At 41.8% G+C, this 22,099-nt stretch overlaps 1 protein-coding gene across 1 annotated transcript; it reads left to right on the top strand.

Moving 5' to 3' along the window:
- The first annotated feature begins 458 nt into the window (after window positions 1-458).
- dcaf12 (DDB1 and CUL4 associated factor 12) lies at window positions 459-22,038 on the top strand. The gene is given in 10 exon segments (XM_048259317.1): window positions 459-855; window positions 9,051-9,347; window positions 9,504-9,770; window positions 10,833-10,893; window positions 15,716-15,909; window positions 16,295-16,360; window positions 16,527-16,689; window positions 18,147-18,292; window positions 18,294-18,335; window positions 19,888-22,038. Coding segments are annotated over 10 exon segments (1,455 nt in total). The 5' UTR covers window positions 459-795; the 3' UTR covers window positions 20,047-22,038.
- Window positions 22,039-22,099: the final 61 nt, after the last annotated feature.

The following is a 22,099-nucleotide window of genomic DNA, read 5'->3' as shown; positions in this document are numbered from 1 at the left end:
TAACGTAGCCTTGACCTAATTACACCCACTGTAGAGGCTTTTAGACTTTGTTCTTTGCTCTTCTCAGAGGAAAGGCCTGGTTGACGTTTATAAGCTCTGACTGAATGGCAGGCTGTTAACTGCTCTGCCCTGCTTTCTTCTGTAGTTGTGCCCTCATATTGCCTAATTGTCATGGATGAACACATAACTTATGAGCCTACATCCATGTTCAACAGCAATTGCTTGTAAGATGCCACAACAGTGGATGGATATAAGCCAGTACACTATGTGTACATAGGTTACTGTAATATGTATATTATCAATCTCATATCTATGATCAATCTTGTTATCTATGATGTGTTTGATCATGCATATGACGTCAGCCAGTGAGCTCTCGTAACAGGGAACGCGCACGCATGTGCGTAACCATGCACATTCGACCTTGTTTTTGTTGATTTTTAACTTCACTGCGGCTGCGCGCGGCCTCTCCGTTGTTGCCGTTGGTGACGCGATTTGTGAAGAGAGAAAGATAGCCAGCTACGGAGGACGCCGAGAAAGAGCGTCTGTGCCTGGGAGGGGGAAACCTCTCATAACAGCTTCACCACTGAAGCTAAATATATCGAATGCATTAGCTAGCCAGCTTTGTGCGCGGTTCCGGACATAGAAGGCAGTCTACGCAACCTTCCGATCACCCGTTTCGGTCACTAGACGCTTCCTCTACACCAGACAGCCAAATAGCAAATCGCCATTATATGATCCAGTATACAGCGTCACTTTTGCCCTCCATGTGGGTGAGGGACCTGTGTGTGTCGGATTATGGCGAGAAAAACAGTTAGCAGGAAAAGGAAGGCAGGAGATCTCAAGGAACAACAACAGGTAGGCGGAAACCGGTTTGTTTTAGCTCGCTTATTGGCTAACATTACCTAGCCACATTAGCTGTAGCTAACTTTACGTTAGCTATCATGGCTATCTATAGCTGTCTGGCTAACTGGCTAGCAGCTAAGTGACACAGCTAGCTAACGTTAGCTGAGCAGCTATTATTTTGAACACTTTACGTTACAAACATTCACACTAATAGCTTAGGTCAACAAGTCGCTTCTTATGTACTATAAAACACGGGTAGGTTTATGTTATATTAGCAAAGGTAACCAACCGTTAGCTAGTTGTCGAAACGAAAACAACTTTCTTTTTCGCTAGCAAACCATACCCTAGCAAGATAGCCATCCAGTCACCGCCAGCAAGATAGCCAGCAACACCGCGCAAAACGTTATGGCAAAGACAGTTTGTTTTAGTTAATAACTATTAGGTATGTTATGTGTTGAAAGTGAATGAATATTATTTAATTAAAGTTAACGCCATCTAGCTACTGAAGCGTGTGAGTTCCAACTTGCCATATGTTTAGCCATGTTACACCGAATCGAACATGTAAGAGGCGTTGACGCTATCCCACATCTAACGTTGACTAGCTATGGCCTCGCTAGCTAGCTACCTGGCTAGTTGACGTTTTTGCAACGCTTATCAAATACCGTTGGGGTTACAGCGAAGAGAAATCTTACACTGGTTTCTAAAATTCTTTAACTGTTAAGCCACGATATTTTTGTGTATCAATTTGATTTTGAAAAGGAAAGCTCCATGCTTGCATGGAACTTCTTGTTGATCTGTAACCAAGCCCTAATTTACATCAGCCACCTATTAAGCAGGTGCAATATTGTAAGCTGAATTGCTTAACATTTGCCAGTTCTCTAGTGTGTCTTTAGACTATAATATTTTGAAAGTTTTTCTTAATAGATGGGTGTTACTATAGCCATTCAAATTGTTGATGTGCACACCAATGTTAATATGTAGTTGGCTTGTAGAGGTGAGAATTTGCTGTTATTTAGGTGATTGTTTTATCCATAATCGATAGATGATGGATACTTGGTCGTTTAGGCTATCTATTAATAATATGCACAATTTCAGGTTATTATTATTATTATTTTTTTCGTGTTTACCTTCAATAAGCATTTTTTTGGACATCACATTTAGGCTACTTATTAGTTTTTGCATTTGTTGAGAGTTATAGTGATTTACACATCACTAGTGTATGCCACGGGGCTGGCCAAAGTCTATCAAAATGATCTGTGAAGCCATGGAACTGAACTGGCTGTAACTTTGTGTCCCCTGTTCAATCATCACCGACCCAAAAAAGTAAATGGGCCCCAAATGAAGAACTTTCTTGTGTTGTACTCTGAAACCATCTGATAAAAGGAATAGGCACTGACACTGCCCTTAGATAATACCTTACAAGCAGTAGATCATACCTTACAAGCAGTGTTTTGGCTTAACCCATTTACTGCCAGAGGCGCATATATGAGGGGGTATTGTATTGTATAATTCTGTGGCAGTTAAAGAGTTAAGATGCAGTTAAGTTAACCTTATGTAGATTTTGTGTAAATGCATGTTCATAATTGTGCATACGTCAGCCGATTTCTCTGCACAATTCTTTAAGTTACATCTGCTAGGCCGTATGTACCATTTACGGAAGGTACATGCATACGGAAGGTGTACGAGTTATAAGGGTGGTTGCAGGTGCAGGTTTTTTCTTCTTATTTTTTTTTTGTTATTGAAAGGTGTTGCACCTGCAAGATATAGGGCCTACCCTTGCGCCAGCAAAGAATTTCATCCCATCATGTGGCTATTTGTGCAGCTCATATGAAATATTAGAATGAGGGGGGGTTCACACAGCTGTTCCACATCAAGATTTTGCTAAAAAAAAAAACGTGAGGTCACCTACTGACTGATTAAAACCAAGATTAGCTCAAAGGATGACATCACTTCGTAGCATCTTTTTTATCCCGCACCTGAGGACCTAAGCTGCGGTTTATTTCCGGCCTTGTTCTCTCCTGTGGATCATGGCTGATTTAGCTAATCGAGGGCTTCAGTCTTATCTCATGACTCAGTTCAATTGTTTGCTTGACAGAAAGAAGCAGGCTTGAGATGTGCCTCTGCACCAATCTTTGCTGTTTTGACAGATATGAACACCTTGTCTGCTGCAGTCAGATGGCATGCTCATTATAGAAGGATGTTTTTTTTTTTTATCACAAATAGGTGCCTCTCTTTGTTACAAACATGATTTCAGTTCTGGATGCTCTGTTTGCATGTTTTGAACATTATAGGACTTTTTTGAGGATTTAATGTTCAGTCCGAACAAATCTGATAAGATAAAATAAAAATTTGCTAACAAAAGCATTCAAATTATGCTCACTACTACTAGTCTGGACTGCCTGTCTGTCCTGTCCCGTACACTAGAAGGATGGTGGAAAACAGAAGTATGCTGTTAGATTTTCATGTGACCGTGACCACACAGTCAATCTCTCCCCTGCTTTGGCTTCCCTCAGAGTCGCAGACAGCTAATCAGGTTTAGGACGGCCCCCCGCAGTGGGCATAAAGCCCAAATATTTATATCACTTTGTAAGCTGACAGATGTCGCACAATTCGGGGCTGTCTTGGTTGGGGAGAGAAGAATGGCCCAAACATCTAACAGTCACTTCAAAGGAAGTGTGACCCCCAAATTCTAGTCAGGCTGTGCCTTTGTCAAAGAGCAATCCCAGATAGTTTGTTGTCTGCTCTCAATAGATTGTACTTGGTAATTGTCTACAGTACAGTTCTTAAGGTAATGCTCAGATTGCAGCTTAAATGTAGCTCTGTTGAATATGAAGAAAAGTAAAGACGTATAATTGACAAAGAGGTTGCATAATTTCAATCCCAGTAGCCTATGATCTCCGCCATATTAATGTGATTTTCTTTTTGGATATGCTTAAATTGTACACTGAAATGGAAGTAAATGCTGGAATATCTGAGTGATTGACTATTTTTACATACCGGGTACACCCATGGTGGCAAAGGTCAACTTACTCATCGTCATCCTATCTATAAGTATGATTAGTGTTATTCATCATCTGCAACCAACTTGATATAAAGGAAATAAAGGGAACACTTGTGGCTCTTTAGCTTTTTAGTTGATTTTACGTAGCATACAACAGATTGCTGTGTTTACGAAATACCATCTAGTAATACATGTTCTATAATATATAGGCTAGCCTATAGAATATACTGATTTGTTATTTGTTGTAGATATCTAGAGACCTAGCCTAATGTTTTCTTGTCTGGATAGAGTACTGACGTGTGAAGTAACGCTTCCATGACGGCAGTGTCACTGGATCTAAGCAAACTTTTGAAGTGGCATTGAATGGACATGTGGCATCATTTCTAGATAATAAATAGTTTTAAATGTAGGCTATAGCCATTTAAACGTGTTTTACCTGCTAGGCAGCAGCTCAGCCATGTAACACGGACTCCCTGGCAGGTGTAATAGAAGGAAACAAAATTCCAGTGGATATTTCACATCTTATCAAAGGCTGGTGGCTGTTAAGAGTGACGTTTTTTACCTCAAAACTAAAGCCAAGACACGTCCGTGAATTTAAGCAGGGCTCTACAGTGCGCCCATTTCACTCGCACATGCGAGTAAAAATGATGCCGTGCGAGTGCAAAAAAATATTTAGGCGCACTGGTGGGAATGACTTCTAACCATGTCAATGTTTGTCTACAAAATACACCGCAACATAGAGAAACATTACTGGTGCAAACCATAGAATCACGCCGCGAATGCAGCATAAAAACTACCTCCCATCAACGTTAGCAGTTTAAGCGTTGTGACTTCGCTAGTAGTCGCTTCTATCAAATCCAAGAGCGCAGAAAAAAGCGGAAAGTTAGACTAGCCAGCCAAGATGCAAAGATTGAAGAAATTAGTTCTTCTATCCACCGAATTCATTGGATATAGGAGGAACCGGATGAGATTCTGAGAATGCAGTGAGAGAAGGAAAGGTAACCTAACATGCCTTTTAGCCCAGCTGACGTATTGGCTGCAATATGCAAAATATAGCGGTAGCGAACCGGCACAAAAGTAGCCTCCTGTAATACTCCCATTTTATTCAAAGGTAGAACGCTACTGACAACTCCAGGCTTCCACGCATGCTTGTTTGTTTACACCGAATACAAGCTGAAGTGCAAAACGAAAGTAGGCCTAACGTTTGCCTACTGCCCCTATCAATGCAGATATTTCAAATAAAAACTAAAAGTATAAAACATATATCCTTGATTAGCCTATGTTGGGTTTTGTGGAAGAGAAAATGGACTGTTTTAGTAGTAGTATTAGGCAGTATGCAGTCAGATAGGTCACCATGGGCATATTTGGTTTAGCTATAGATGGATTCACAAATAAATAAATTAGCCTACATTTGGCAGGATACTTGATATACAGGCTAAATGCAAATATGGCAATGTATTATATTATTTTACATTAACAAAATGTAGGAAAATAGAACAGACTGAAAATAAAGTAGGCACTGATCTTTAAAATCCTGTTTCCTGTAGCCTAAATGTTGTCAGTCATTCTTAATATTCGCAATTGGTGCACTGGCATGTTTAACTGTTAGCTGCAGTATAATGTTAGATTATGTGTAAGTTAAGTACAGAACTGACTGTGCGCCCAAATTTTTGTCTGTGCTCCTACATTTTTTAACTTGGGCGCACAAGTGCTCCTGAAAGAAAATGTTAGTGTAGAGCCCTGTTAAGGATTTTAACCACAGGATGTGAAGTTAAATGCTAGTCCCATTTACAGAGGAAATGCTAACACAAAGCCATGTAGTCACAAAATTGTATCTGTTTGTATGAATGTGTGTTGTAGTATGTGATTCCTACAGTGCAAAAAAAATGTACTGACATCTTAGAAACGTTGTAAAAATATTTAAATAGATTAAGCAAGCCACCAGTATGGTCACCTCTATGGTTAGATTGGTTTGTTTAGATCCAGTGAAATTGCTGCCTTGACAACGCTACGTCATGGCTTCGGTACTCTATTATACAAAAGAAATTTGGGTTGTAGTTCTGTCAAGATCTAAATGTAAAATATCTAATTTAGCTGTACATTTTACAGGGCCTAGGGCCTAGGCATTTTTATATACCTTTCATTCATTCTAAACAAGTCTCATGTTTACCATGTCTGTTTGGCACCATTGTATCTTAAGCTTCAGCCTGACTGAAATCATAGTCTGCATGCTTGTATGCATGCGCAAATGTGTGGATACACACACACACACACACACGCTAAGACCCTGCCATGACCTACTTGGCAAGGTGGATATGGGTCAGTATGCCCTGTCTATCGGACTGGGGATGAGACTCACAGAATGGACAGAATAGGGTTTGTGTGTGATGTGTTTTTTTAAGTGTTTACACACACACACACACACACACACACACACACACACACACACACACACACACACAGGATGCTCAGTCCTAAAGGGTGCTCAAGGTGTGTATCAGCATGACGTGAGCAAAATGGCCGCTATTGTCATCTGTCTCAGTTAAGAATGATTCAGGTGTCTGTGGCTGCTGTCTCTCAGCACCCTTCTTTGACTAAATTTTTGTTTTTTTGTTTTTGTGAAACTTCAGAATATTGAATCCAGTTGCTAGACATTGTAGTCTGATGTTTAATATAAGACACTAATTTGCAGTAATTTCACATTAAATTTAGTGTTAGCGTAGTGCCCTAGAAAGATAGGCATAATGCCTATCTGAAACGCAGTGAGGATTGCCAGGGGTTTCATTCCCCATCGATATGTGAAGAGCGAGCTGTCTTTTATCATTGCTGGAAGACCATCTAATGACTCAGACATATCACTCGCCGGAACACCACCCACCCCCTCATCAGAGTATCCTGGTGGGTGGAAGATAACGTACCCCACCGTACTTCACTACATCAGGGTGGAGGTCCGTTGACTCAAAGCCAAGCTGACAACAGGGTCTTTGGCTGACCCCTGATAGATCAGGAACATGGTCTGGAACAAATAACCAGGCTGTGGTATGGCTGTACACTTAAATCCTCCAGTCAGGAGGGGAACAGATTGCTATCTAGACCATAGCTTGCCAATTTCAAGATTGAACAACTGATTTGTAAATAGTACTAATTATGACCGCCGCGCAGGTTTAGTCAGATTTTTTTTTCTTTTTTTTTTCTTTCTTTTTCGCATGTCCAAATTTCCGTCAAGGATTCCCGGGACACTGAAAGACCGGGGTAGACGAAACTTGGTGGGCATGTAACCCTATATGGATAGCATGGAACCATCGTTTTTCGTTTTGATCTGTAGCCCCCCCGCTGGACTGCACCCCCCGAAAGGAGGGTAGGGCAGACACAGTTTTCTGTGTATATCTCGAGAACCGTAAGGTTTAGGAGGATCTCAAGGGGCCATGTCAACCCATTCCATAACCACTCGTTTCATGTATAGCGCCACCTAGTTAAACACTAAAAAGTAAAAATGAGGTGTTGTAATTGAAGGTATCTGTGACCTAACATAGTCAAAACTGCACCTAAATTGGAAGTGTAGGATCATTATGACACCCTCTGAATGCACACCAAGTTTCGCGAATTCGTTCATGGGGGCCACACAATAAATGAATTTATGTTACTGTACACCAACTGGCCTGTAGGTGGCGGGAGACAGTTTTCTGTGAATATCTCGAGAACCGTGGGGCCTAGGAGGTCCACCTTTTTTTTTGTATGTTGGTCTTAAGGGGCATGTCAACCCATCCCATTACCACTTATTTCATGTATAGCCACCTAGTTAAAAAATTAAAAGCAAAAAAATTAGGTGTTTTCACCACAATATCTCTGGCTGACATGGTCAAAACTGCACGAAATTGAAAGTGTAGGATCATTGACACCCTCCTAATGCATGCCAAGTTTAGTGGACTTTTCGTTCATGGGGGCCTTACAATAAAAATAATTTATGTGTACATTTAGTGACCGTACACCAACAAGGATTCCCGGGACACTGAAAGACCGGGGTACACGAAACTTGGTGGGCATGTAACCCCACATGGATAGCATGGAACCATCGGTTTTCGTTTTGATCTGTAGCCCCCCGCTGTACTGGACCCCCGAAGGAGGAGGGTAGGGCAGACACAGTTTTCTGTGAATATCTTGAGAACCGTGGGGCCTAGGATGACCAATTTTTCCGTATGTTTGCCTCCAGGGGTCATGTTAACCCATTCCATGTGCACACATGTGCATAAACAGATACACACGCACACACATACATTTACAGTAATCATACGTATGACACATATTCACACAGTAGACATATGTACGCATGCATGCACATGCACAAACACACATACACAGGCAAACGCACATACACACACACACACCCACACACATAAACATAAACGTGTACATGCACACATGCACACAATTCAAGAATTTCTCAGAATTATGAACAGGCAAGATGGAGGTGGGGTTGTATAAAATTAATTTTACATGTGAAATCTATGAACTAATCATGTTTTGGTACTTGTTGTCTAGCAGATACCAGTGAGAATTGAGTGTGGATAATGCAATTTAGTGAGACAGTTAGAATCATATAGGCCTTTCAGTGTGATTTATTTTTGTGGAACAAATGTGCTGGACTGGGCGGCGGTCATATTTTGTACCGCTCTGCGGTACATCTAGTTTGTATGTTACTGGTCTTATCTTACATTGTGTTATATTGCTCTTATAGCTAAACAGACTTCTAGGCAAACAACCGAGTTCACTGTGGTTTTCTTAATGGGTACCCTATTACATTGTTACAAGTGTCCTTGTTTCATGATTAGGTTGAGAGGTTACATAAGGTCATAATCCAGTTTTAAAGGTACCTATTAAGTTAAAATAACACCAGTAACACTGTCAAATCTAATTTAAAATGTTCCTGGATATTGTTTAGCCTACTTTAAACCTATGTCCTACCAAAGGGCTCAGTTTTCCTTCTGTGTAAACGGACCTTAAGATGATTGAGGGGAAAAATGGTTGATTGACTATATTAAATATGTCATAACTGATGTTTTGCTTCCATAAGATTAAGTGAATTCCATCAGTCTGAAGTCAACACCTCAAAGTGCTAAGTGTTTGAGTGTTTCCCCCTAGAAGTTTCAGTATTTGTCACCACCGGCCTGACCTTCCCTCTCCCTCTTTCTGTCCATGTGTTGTCCAGGTGGGTTGGGGCAGTACTGGTGCTGGGCAGAAGAGGGCACGCTTGTCGGCATGCTCGCGTCATGCGCAGCAGTGGTGGTGCTGCCGGCGCTCGGTGGTGTGGGCTCTGCGCGGGCGCGAGTTCCGGCCGCAACAGCAGCACGAGTGGGGCCTCCAGCGCAACCTGCGCGGCTTCGCTGCCGCCCGGCTGCCCGCCATCCTGAGCGAGCGAGAGTTCTCGCTTGGACGCCTCAACAAGGTGTTCGCCTCGCAGTGGCTCAACCACCGGCAGGTTGTGTGTGGGACCAAGTGCAATACGGTAAGAGAGTGTGTGTGTGTGTGTGTTGAAGTAGTTGGGTCAGGGGTGAGATGTGGTTAACACTTAGTAAGAGCACTGATCTCTAAGTTTGTAACTCATTGTAGCAACACAGATGTTCATGCAATGTGGTGACTACTGGGTGCTTTATCCCCTCAGTTGTTTGTGGTGGATGTGCTGACGGGGCAGATTACGCGCATCCCCATGTTACTGGACCGGGAGAGGCGTGTGCCAGGGGCCGTGGTACGGGGCCTGCCCGGCTCCTTCATGCCTGGCTCGGGCTCCCCGCTGGACAACCAGCAGGGCTGCGGCATCCACGCCATTGAGCTCAACCCCTCCGGCACGCTGCTCGCCACCGGCGGCGACAACCCCAACAGTCTGGCCATCTACAGGCTGCCCACACTAGACCCTGTCTGTGTAGGAGATGTGAGTATCCACATACATTCTCTCCCTCTCTCTCTTTCTCTTTCTCTTTCTCTACAACTTCATTTTTCTTTAGACATTGTCTCCTGATATCCCTTTTTCTACATTTTGTACACTTTCCCTTCTGCCGCTGTCAAGGCTAAACAGAGTTTACTGTTGTGGTAGTATTTCGACATCTACTCACACATGTCTACTGTCAGTGTTGCTTACACTGTCCGGCATCTGTGCCAGGCAGGCCTTCAACGTTTGGCACAGTGCAAGCGATCTGTGGTTACCACAAGAGATATTTGCCATTTGTAAGTGGATCAGAGGATTACTGTTAAGCCAAAAGGGAACTTTGTGGTAGGAAGTTGTGAAGTAGTTTGGGAAATAAGATGCCGCAGATAGGTAGGATCTGACTAATGAGGATATAATAAAGTTTCTCTGAAAGTGGATGGGCTATTTGGTGCTTTCGTACAGTGATGGGTGCAGTGATACCATGAAAGGTATTTGTCTACGTTTGTTGTTAATTCCACATGCATGATCATACCCTGACTATTTTTTCTGATGGTGCTTTATAATTTTTTATTTTATTTTAGCCCTTATTCAGCCACTAGAAAGCCTGCAGCACAAAGATATGAGACATGTAAAATACAGGAATACCCTGCTAGTCCATGTTTTTTTTTTTACTGCATTTGGTGTTCCAGCACTAATGTAAAAGAGAAAGAATAATGATAAAAATGATGATTATACTATTTTTTCAACATTCCTGACATTAGAACTCTCCCATGCATTATGTGCTCTTAGTCTCAGTTCTCTACTTTTTGTCAATCTTGTCTTTTTACCATAATCTATCCATCTACTGTGTCTTAATGGCAGCTCAGACTCTTTCACTTTAAATAGCTATTTGTTCCTCGCTCTCTCTTTCAATCTCTCTTCTCCTGATGCCATTGAATCATGATGGGGTGACATTTTGGTGAATGGAGGCGCTGTGCTTGGGGACAGTGTCACCCCTTATGATGTTATGTCCCTTTATGAGAGTGATGATCGGAATGTCCATTAATGCTCTCTCTCTCCCTCTCTCAGGATGGTCATAATGACTGGATTTTTTCCATTGCTTGGATCAGTGACAGCATGGCTGTATCTGGTAAGCAGTTTTCAGCTTTGTAGCTTCTCACCCTCATAGAGATTTGACTTGACTTACAGCCTGTGTTTGTACTGTTACAAGCTGACAGTTATGGGAAATTATAGTAGTGGGAATTTCCATTAGTAGCCATCTGAGTGCATCAAGTATGAAAGTCCTTATGGTAATATGAATGTGATACTCTGGTAAAGCAGTGAACTTTGAACTGATGCTTGGTAATTGATGCAGTTGGAAAGCCCCTGGTCTGACTTGGTATTTGCACTATGAAACCTGACTTGAACTGGCAAAGGTTGTAGACCTGACACTTGCTGTTATAATGCATACCTAGCAACGAAAGACAAATAAATGCATGTTTTTTTTTAATGTAATCTTGTGTCGTCTGTGCCTGTTTTTGTAGTGCGTATAAATCCATTTGTGTCTTACACTCGCCGGCCACTTTATTAGGTACACCTGTTCAACTTCTTATTAATACAAATATGTAATCAGACAATTACATTGTAGAAACTCTTTTTAGAGACATGGTAAAGATGATCTGCTGGAGCTCAAACCAAGCATCAGAATTGGGAAGAAAGGTGATTGAAGAAGCGACTGAACCTGGCATGGTTGGTGGTGCCAGATGGGCAGGTCTGAGTATTTCAGCAACTGCTGATCTGCTTGGATTTTCACGCACATCCATCTCTAGAGTTTACAGAGAATGGTCCGAAAAAGAGAAAATATCTATTGAGTGGCAGTTCTGTGGTCGAAAATGCTTTGCTGATGCCAGAGGTCAGAGGAGAATGATCAGACTGGGTTGAGCTGATAGAAAGGCAACTGAAAATAGGAAGAAAGGCAACTTAAATAACCACTTGTTACAACCAGAGAGAAAGCGGATTAAAGCATTCGATTATTGCAAGGGGGGGGGAAATCCCCTTTATGCAGACCAGAGTAAACCCTCGCTGCACTAATGTCAATGGAGATTTGAATTTACCAATAAATTGGTCATGTCTCTGGATTTGTTGAGGGTTTTTTTGGGAAATTGTCATAATCTGTAAGTGTTTGGGATCATTTCAAGCCTAAAAAGGGGGGAAATAAAATAACTTGATATCCCATTTATTTACAGACCAGAGTAAACCCTTAGCTAAGGTAACACTTTGAATGTCAATGGATAACATTACTGACATTAGTTAAAGTGGATAGTTTATACTTGAATTTGCAACAGGAATTTTTTACCAATAAATCACTTGTTGTCATTATGTCTTTCTTTTAAGCTAAGATTTGTTGAGGGGATTTTTATTCATATCATGGGACATTTTGTCATGATTATGGACAATGTCTGTTCTTATATGCAGACCGGAACTGTCCCGTTTTGCTCCCATAGTAATGAATTACGTTGCTCTATCTTGCTAGTAATCAAGGATCTTTGTTACAACTGAGGCATGCAGAAGAGCATTTCTGTATCTCTGAGGATAGTTCTCTCTTTATGGCCACAGTGTACACATCTACTGATGGCTATTTCTGGCAAGATAACATGCCATGTTTCAAAGCTTGAATCATCTCCAACTGGTTTCTTCTACATGAAAATGAGATCACTGTACTCCAATGGCCTCTACAGTCACCAGATATCAATCCAAAAGAGCAGAGGTTTTCAACCAGTGGTCTGCGGCCCACTGGTGGTCTGTGAAGGCATTGCTGGTGGCCCCTGACCATGGATTCAATTAAGTAGTGTCATTGTGGAATAATTTTTTTTTTTCCCAGTGGTGGTCATCAGGTTACGTCCTTAGTCAGAATGGACGTCCCTGGGTCACAAGCAGTTGAAAAGCCTTGCAGTAGAGCACTGATGAGACTGGTGGAACTGGAGGCTGCACTGCATATGTATACAGCTGACAGGGCTCTCATGGGTCATGGAATTTCTGAAATATCATGGAATTTTCCAGGCATGAAAGTCAGGGGGAAATCATTTTTGGGGCAAAGTCATGGAATATCAGGGAATTTTATTGTAGCAGTTTAAAATTCACTTGCCAAAATACATTAATATAGATATATTTCCACACAGAATCGGTGTATGTCTGGTTATTAGCTTTACTGCTTGCTTGAGTAGTTATGGTTAATCCAACTTTGTTTATTCAATGCCCACTTATTCATCTCCCGCTTTAAAAAAGTAAAAGATTCTTGAACGCTACGCGGCTGCTCTCAAATATTTGGTCGGTATATTGTACCATTCATTATAGTGTTGCACGGTGTATCGATACTAAAAAAGTATCGCGATGCCTTCACGCAAAAAACGATAACGATTTTCAACGTTTTTAGAATCGATACTTTATTAAAATAATAACGTTCTGTGTTTGTGTGAACTGCTGCTCTCACTGCTCCTTGCACGCATCTAGGCAAGTGGGCGTGTCAAGCAGGCAGCTCTGAGTGAGTGAGTGCGCAGCCAACGTCAACATAGTTCTTTGCCGACAGTCCTCGGCCTTGTGGATAAAACAAAAGGTGAAGTAAAATCTGCAACTATTTCGGATACATCGCGAATAGTGAAGGCAAGCCATCAGGTACACAGAGGCCCATTTGTAAAATATGTTTCAAAGTCATTTAAAAGCAGTAGGCTACGCATGGAACTTGGCTAAACACCTCGCAGACATATCCCAACATTTTTAAAGAGTTCAAAAAACGACAGGTTAACGAATATGCTATAGAAAACACGACTACATGGTTAGTGCCAAGTTCTTCTCTTCTGTTTTAGTCTAGCCTAAGTGAAACGAGTATATGGTTCTCTGGGATAAAGCGAACCTTCCTCCATCGATGCATTTTGACGAGACATAACGAGCTGTAATCATAGGGTGCTAACGTGATGAAAGCGCAATGTTCACGCCAGAATAACATTACCATAACTTGTAAACAATCTATTTCATGTTCGGTCAGTACTACTGGTAATATTTGTCATGGCATGTAGACTGCAATTTGTTTAATAATTATTGGCCAGATGTAAGATAGGATACCCGAAATGCGCTAATTAAAGCCCACGGCATATAATACCACCAAAGCGTGTTGAGTCCTAATAATAATAGCGGATATTGTTACGTGGTAGCAAATCATGTTATCAAAGAAATAGACGTAATGTAGGAATGCACACAGATATATTGCAACAGGTAGGCTAATGGTGTAGGCCTATCTGACGAAGACCTGAGTGGTTATAATGTCAGTACTTGTACACTGGGTGCAAAGAAGACTATCCTCACATTTTTACCTTTGCAACTGTCAAAGAAATCCCATGAACACGGGAAGACCTAGGGTAGCCTATACTGTACATCAGATGGCCTAAAGATTAGGCCCCTCTGCATAGCATTCAGTGATTTGCATGCAGTAATTTCAACACTGACCTTGATCTAGCCTAGTTTGGCTATTTGAAGCTACTTTATTGCCAAAACAACACAATGTAAATGAACTATAACAAACAATAAAGGACTTAATCACACAAAGTAGGCCTACTATTTTACTGACTATAAAAAATGATAATTATGTAGGAAGTTTAGAACCCAGAGTTGACCTGCACACACAAAAGTGCACCGAATTCAACACAAACTGATTCAGTACACTTGGAGGAGGTATGAGTCCTTTCTTTTCCAGATATCTTAGGATTTCGCCGTAGTATCGTTTCAGTATCGAGCATTGTTATATTTATGGCAGGTATCGTATCAAAGTCATAATTTTGGTATCGTGACAACACTAATCCATTATATAGTAAGTCATGGAAATTCAGTTTTGTTGACAGGGAAACAAATATACTAGGGCTGTTCTTTAGGAAATATCGATATATTGTATTGCCACTTGCGCAATATATCGTATAGCCATTGCTGCCAAATATCGATATGTTTTTATTATAGCATTAAGGCCCGTACACACAAAGTCCGATTGACGTTAACATTAATGCTTGATGCTTCATATCCTAATGAGGAACTCTGTAATACGTGGACGACTTTCTGTGGACCTTAAGGTAAGATGGTAACTGGTGTCATTAGTGGCCTAGTTTTTGCTTTGTGTTGATCATTGCCATGCAAGCTGATCAATTGTAACCACCCATGTACTGTAGGGCTGGACGATATACTGAATATATTCGATATATCACAATTTGCTGTACGTGAAATACATTTAAGTGTTATATCAGTCTAATATTTCAGTCATCATTGTTTTAAGCGGGAACACTTGGTTTGGCGTTTCGCATCCCTATCTCTCTCCACTTGACCTCTCTCCCTCCTTTCAGTAACAACGTGAACAATGCGCACTAACACACTCACTAACCAATCCTGAGCAGTCTATTCAGAAGAGGGTGTGATGTCTAGGTGTGGACCAGAAGTAAACTATTTGGAATTGTTATTTGGAAAGTTAACTAAAGCCCTGAGCGTACCCTACAAGTTGTTAGAGCTGTTTTCAGCTCTATTTTTTCATTTTCCATAAAAAGTATTGCAATATATCGCAATATGTATTGTATCGCAATATATCGTGATGTATTGTATCGTGACCCATGTGTGATGAGTATGGCATTGTGAGGTCCTTGCCAAAATGCAGCCCTACCCACTAGCAAAGTCTACCAAATAAATTTGCCGGTAAGTCTATGGCTCTCTTTGAAATGAAAAAATCTGCTGCCTTTTAAAATAACAAAACAGGGGAGCAAGGCAGCAAGTGCAGTCCCGAATAGCGGTCGTTTGTGAACGCAGCATTGATGTATCCTTCATGTTTCCTACTACCCACAGTCCTTGCAGTAATGGCGAACCACTGCCTCCGTTTCGAACAGATCCTATATCTGTGTGTAAATTTAAAAGTTGACCTGTGACTACCTTTGTCTTCCTGTCAGGCTCGCGGGACGGGTCCATGGGCTTGTGGGAGGTGTCCGATGACGTGCTGAGTCAGGCAGAGAGGCGGCAGGACGAGGAGGGCGTCCCCGGCTACACCCACATCTCCCACCGCGCACTCAAGGACATCCCCAAGGAGATCACCAACCCCTACAACTGCAAAGTGCGCGCCCTGGCCTTCAACAATAGCCACAAGGTCAGTGTCCCCCACTAACAGCTAATGCCCTGCTAAGTCAGCCATAACCTCCTGTAGAGGATGGTCCCATAACGGTTCTTGGTTCCCTGTTGTGTCCGATAAAAAAATATCTAGTGATTGCCTATTTCATGTGGACAACTGCAGATCTCTAGTGTAGTTATTTGGCTGATTGAATTTAATTTGGTGTGTTATAAAGTGTCAGTGCATATCAGTTGTGATATAATTGTTCACGTGACCAAATGATCATGTATTCAATCTTCAGGGATCAAACATATTGATAAATGTAAACCTTATCTATACTGTGAATTCCATTGCTAAATGACAAAAGTGATGCATGATTTAAGTTATTATGAGTGTTCCCTTACCCTCCATTACCTCTCTTCAGGAGCTTGGTGCTGTCTCACTAGATGGATACTTCCATCTTTGGAAGGCCGAGGACAACCTGTGCAAGGTGTGTGGTTGATGTACTTTCAGCATTGTGTGTTGATGGTGCTCTATATTGCTCGAATGTGCATTCTGACACTTTTTGTTATTGTATTAGATGTTGTTTTTAATGATACTTTATTGTGTTTAGTCTATTCAAGTGTGGCTCTTTTTACAATGCATCTACTCTATAGGAGCTCTCCACAAAGTTGCCCCACTGTAAGGAGAATGTGTGTCTGGCCTATGGGATGGACTGGTCAGTGTATGCTGTTGGCTCTCAGGCCCACGTCTCATTCCTAGACCCACGCCAGGCCTCCCAGAACATCAAATCTGTCAGCTCCAGGGAGCGCGGCAGTGGTAAGATGGCATATGTGCTCCAAAAAAGGGCACACGTACACAATTACAAATGCACTTTGGGGTATAGACATGAGGGCACAATAATTATGTTACCAATGCCACCATGGCAAAACCTTTTATTGCACCCGTTAGGATAGACATGAATTGGCTTCAATGTCAATGATTACTTTTCTTACTATTAAAGCCAAAGGAGGTCATTGTGAGGACCATTGTACACAAGTACCTGTTCCCTTCCTGTGGAACAATTAGCCCTCTTGCTAACACAAATAAATTGGTGAAAATAAAACCCGCCACAATTAATGGGTATGTGTATCTGGCTAAGCGTGTTGGTGTGCACAGGATCGCCCGTCATCTTGTGAATGGATCAGGAACCGTTGTCATTTCCTGGATAAATCAGATACACAGGGTCTGTTCCAATCAGAAGATATCGCCAGAGAGGGTTAGAGCGGAGCGAGAGGCGCAAACGTTCGACAATTTCCGATTCGATTATTGCAAGGGGGAGGGGGGAAAATCCCCCTTTATGCAGACCAGAGTAAACCCTCGCTGCACTAATGTCAATGGAGACTTGTGGAATTTTTCCAATAAATTGGTCATTATGTCTTTCTGGATTTGTTGAGGGTTTTTTGGATATTTTTGTCATAATCTGTAAGTGTTTGGGATCATTTCAAGCCTAAAAGTGTAATATTTTTTAGCGTTCGGATTTGTGATAAAATAACTTAATATCAGACCATGCTGCTGCCAGTTAGTGTCCGGTTGTTAGCATGCTAGCTATCCTCTTAGCTAAGGTAAAATTTTAAACGGAGAAGTGTAATTTCTTTGAAATGACAACTAGCTGAATAACATTACTTACATTAGTTAAAGTGGATAGTTTATACTCAAGTGAATTTGCAACAGTATATTAAGTTTAAGCGAAGTCCTTCAACTACTAGTCACTTGTTAGCGATAGCTGTATTGCCATAGCTACTCCCATCCACTTGTATAGCATTTTAAGCTAGCTTTAGCTAGCTAGCTAGCTCGGTTCACATGACTAATTAAATTATTCATATCATGTCCTAAAGAATGATTCATTGGTATCATACATGATTATAGACAATAATACTGTGAACACAATTAGGTTTATCTGTTCTTATTGCTTATTAAGAGAGAAAGTTTATTTAGTGACGTAAGGTGACACTCCCACTTATGCAGACCGGAACTGTCCCGTTTTGCTCCCATAGTAACAAATTACGTTGCTCTATCTTGCTAGTAATCAAGGATCTTTGATATCGCCTTCCTGTTTGAACAGAGCCACAGACTCAACCTTTGAAATTGGAGTCTAGCTGATACACCGTTCCCACAGATATCACACCTTTATTACTTTCATGTTTTCACTCGTGCTGTAACAGACATTTTCAGATATTGTGCACTGCACACAGCTCGATGAATAAGGTGAAATGACGTGTGTGTCTGTCTGGCAGGTATTCGTTCTGTGAGCTTCTATGAGCATATTGTGACCGTGGGCACAGGTCAGGGATCACTGCTGTTCTACGACATCCGTGCCCACCGCTTCCTGGAGGACCCAAACTGCCCTGTGGGCTGCCAGGGCAGCTACCGCAAGTCGGCCAGGAGAGAGCATCCTGAAGCTCACCACTGGCAGGGGATGGCTGGTACGTGTGCTTCCCTCCATCACTCCCTCCCTTTCATTATTTTACTCCTAAGGCCATTCATGTAAGGACATGTGTGTAACTGATACCTTTAACCTGACACACTTTATTAGTCATGTTCATTGAACTATAGTTACAAGCATCATTGGTCAAGGTATATGTATGTGTATGTATATGACATCAGTTATGCGTCTGTGTGAGATGTGGCTTATTGTACAACGACCACCAACCCCTCCCCAACACACACACACACACTATTTTGACTAGTGGTTATTTTGGCATACCACTTGTTTTTCCTGAAGTGTAATATGCACTTCAGTGATCTGTTATTCAGAATTCCATAACTGAGCAGTCAGAATGGAGCCACGTAATAACACCCTCTAACCACTGTAGAAAGACTAGAGCATTTTCAAATACTTGATCCTTATGGATAGGGTTGGAAGATTAGCGAATTGCGAAGACCACACTTAATTGTGCTGCTCACGATTCTGGTTACTTGGGAGTATTTTTTTTTTTACTTCCTGAGGCAACACGATGAATAAGTACCAACATTTTGAAAAATGTCTTATTAGGCAGTAGTACGATTGATCTGTTAGAAAAAAGACAAGCAGAAGTAATGCTGGTCTTATCCAAGAAGTAATATTTCTGTCATTTTTAAATATCTTATAGTGAATCGAAGAAAATCTCAATTAGATATTTTCTCCAAATTGACCTGTCGCTAAGCGCCACCCTTAGAACGCTGATGAGCCAATGACAGTCCAGCCTCAACTTGACTCGGACATCAGCTCGGACAACTCCATAGGAAACAACAGGCAGGAGGCATAAAATGACAAATTAATGGTTATTTATGGAGTTTATTAACTCAAAAAACCCCGACGGATAACCATGGTCAAACGTTTTGCAGGGGGACGTGTAATACTGATAGCCAGTACCCCGAGAGGCTAGAAAACGGGTATATTTTCATCAACAGTAGCCTACAGGACGTCTCTCGCGTTTGCAACAGCTCGACGTAATGTAGGCTAACAACGTGGGCACAGGTTCCCTGTTAAATCCCAAGATGAAAATGCTCATTAACCAACTACTATATTCTTACTACATCAAATATTAACGTAACCTAACATATCTTAGTATCAATCTTCCACTAGCTAGCTAGCTAGCATTAACGTCAGTGGTTTTTGCACAGTGATTTGCACGGCTACTCGCCACAACTGCTTGTCACCTTGTATGTATTCTAAAGTTTTGAATACACCCCTCCATAGCATAATTAAGTCCCTTTTGATAGCTTCTGGAGGAAAGTGAATCCTTTTTCGACCAAAACGTCCTCAAAGCCTGCTTTCATATACTGTCAGCTGCCATTGTCCACAATGTATTTCTAATCAAGTCTGGTTTGTTTGTCCAAGTTTTCACACGGTAACAATGGGGGGGCGGAGCTTAGCGACAGGTCAATTGTTCAGCCCTGCTAATGGGCTAGATGGGTTTCTAACTTCTTTTGTTTGGCATTGGAATATTTAGACAATTGAATTCACTCTTCATCTGTCCTCCCACCTTCTCTTAGAATCACGATGAGACGTGGAGAAGCTACTTCTCCGACATCAGCTCCTTCCCCAACGCAGTGTACACGCACTGCTACGACGCCTCCGGCACCAAGCTCTTTGTAGCTGGCGGGCCCCTGTGCTCTGGCCTGCATGGGAACTACGCCGGCCTCTGGAGCTAGCCTCTCCCATCTGCCCCACTCTCCCTGTACATCTCCCCGTCTCTCTCTCCCAAGGACCCCTCCCTCCCCCTCTTTTGCACGCCACAGACATACATACATACATACATAGATACATACACAAACCCTCTTTACCCTCTCACCCCCCGCACACGCGCACGCGCACGCCTAGCCACAGATGGTGCTCACGGGCCCTCCCTCGTTTGCCTCACACTTTGTTTTTCCATGCCGAATTGTCAAGCCGCTCTCGCATCGTGTTGGCCAGTCAGGATCATGCTCGCCGCTCCTCAGCGCTGGAGTGCGCCTCTGGCTCCTGCAGTCGTCCGCCCCCCTCTTCCCCCTGTTCCACCTCTTCCGCAGCTGGGAGAAACTGTGTGTATTTGTGTGTGTGTGTGGTGTGAGTACTTTGAGCAGGATGGGTTCCTCTCAGGAAGGCACACCCCAACTGATTGTGAGCGAGCAGGATGGTGGAGACACCTGTCATCACCTTTACTTGCCAATGATTCTGTCGTTTTTTTTTTTTTTCCTCATTTTGTTTTTGTAATAAACAAAACACTAAAGAGATATTAATCATTTAAGCCACACCCAGGGATTTGAAATGTTTGGTTTTTGTTTTAGTCCGATTGTTTTTAAAAAAAAAAATACATATATATATATATATAAATATCCCTTTTTTCCCCAGAGAACTTTTCTCCATTAGTGGTTGTGTCAAGCTATGTTTGAAAGATGCAAACAGTCTTTACTATGTGTGCATGCCTGACCTTTTGGAGAGGCACCTGTCCAAACCTCTGGCATTTCAGGCTCTGTCTGTAATGGACTGATACAGAGAGACTGAGAGGAACAAAGAGGGGATGGGGAGAAGAGGAGAGGAGAAATACAGACATGTGGGTGTCCATGGAGAGGATGGGGAGAGAGCTCATATGGGACCTTGGAACAGAGACTCAGATGTACATAAGGAAAGCCCAGCGAAACTGCCCAGCTGTATATGGAGGTGACTGTGGAACCAGCCAATCAAAGAAAGAAAGACGTCACAGAGCCAATCAAATTGTGGGACTCGTTTTTTTCCCCCTCTGATGATGGAATGAAACAATGACTGTTAAGCTCCTTCCATGTCCCACGCCGTCTCTTTGCAGATAATCTTGCAGAATGCTTATTTTATTTTAAATTCTAACTTGGGACGGTTTGTGTGATTTAGCATTCACTTATTAGTAATACTTTTTTCCCCCCCAAATTCTATTGTTCCTATTTATTTTCTGAATTCAATCAGCATAGCTCACAGCCCAGCTGGAGGTGCATTTGGTGATCTTTTCCTCCTTTGAGAGGGAAAGTGGCCATGTGTCTCCACCTCCCCGTTCCTCCATCTTTCTTTTACTCTTCCACTCCCTTTGAGCTGGTTGAGCAGTAGTGAGTGACTCTGTTGCCTTTCTGCAGTCTTTCTGTGAAAGACCAAGGCAGGCTTATGTTTTCATTTTGATTTTCTTTTTCCCCAAACATAGAATTTTTGTATAGAGTTTCCATTACAATGTTAGAACAGCAACAAATGAATATGATGAACACGAGTACGATCATATATATATATAAATAATAACCATCACTTTAAAGATTTATTTTATATATAAATGTGTATGTATAAGTATTTGGAAAAAAAATTGGGGAGTTGAACAATATTGTCAAACTGTCTGAGGAAGTGTGTGTGTGTGTGTGTGTGTGTGTGTGTGTGTGTGTGTGTGTGTGTGTGTGTGTGTGTGTGTGTGTGTGTGTGTGTGTGTGTGTGTGTGTGTGTGTGTGTGTGTGTGTGTGTGTGTGTGGACTAACCTGTCTTTATTTAGGTGGTGCCCTCTTTTTTTATACACACTTCATGAATGTTTTTACAGATACTGAGTCAAAGGTATTGTACATTAGCAATTTCAGCATCAGGAAACAACTTATAAAAAACTTAAGGGGGAAAGAAGATAAGGAATAAAATTCTATTGATGTATTTTTTTCTTATTTGAACCTGTTGCTACTTGTGTTTTATTGCATCGTATATGGGAAGGACACGAATTGTTTTACATTT

The sequence above is a fragment of the Alosa alosa genome, chromosome 12 (genome assembly GCF_017589495.1).
Source record: "Alosa alosa isolate M-15738 ecotype Scorff River chromosome 12, AALO_Geno_1.1, whole genome shotgun sequence".
NCBI classification, from domain to species: domain Eukaryota; kingdom Metazoa; phylum Chordata; class Actinopteri; order Clupeiformes; family Clupeidae; genus Alosa; species Alosa alosa.
Note: the sequence above shows the minus strand (reverse complement) of the source record. Positions and strands in the feature narration are given on the sequence as shown.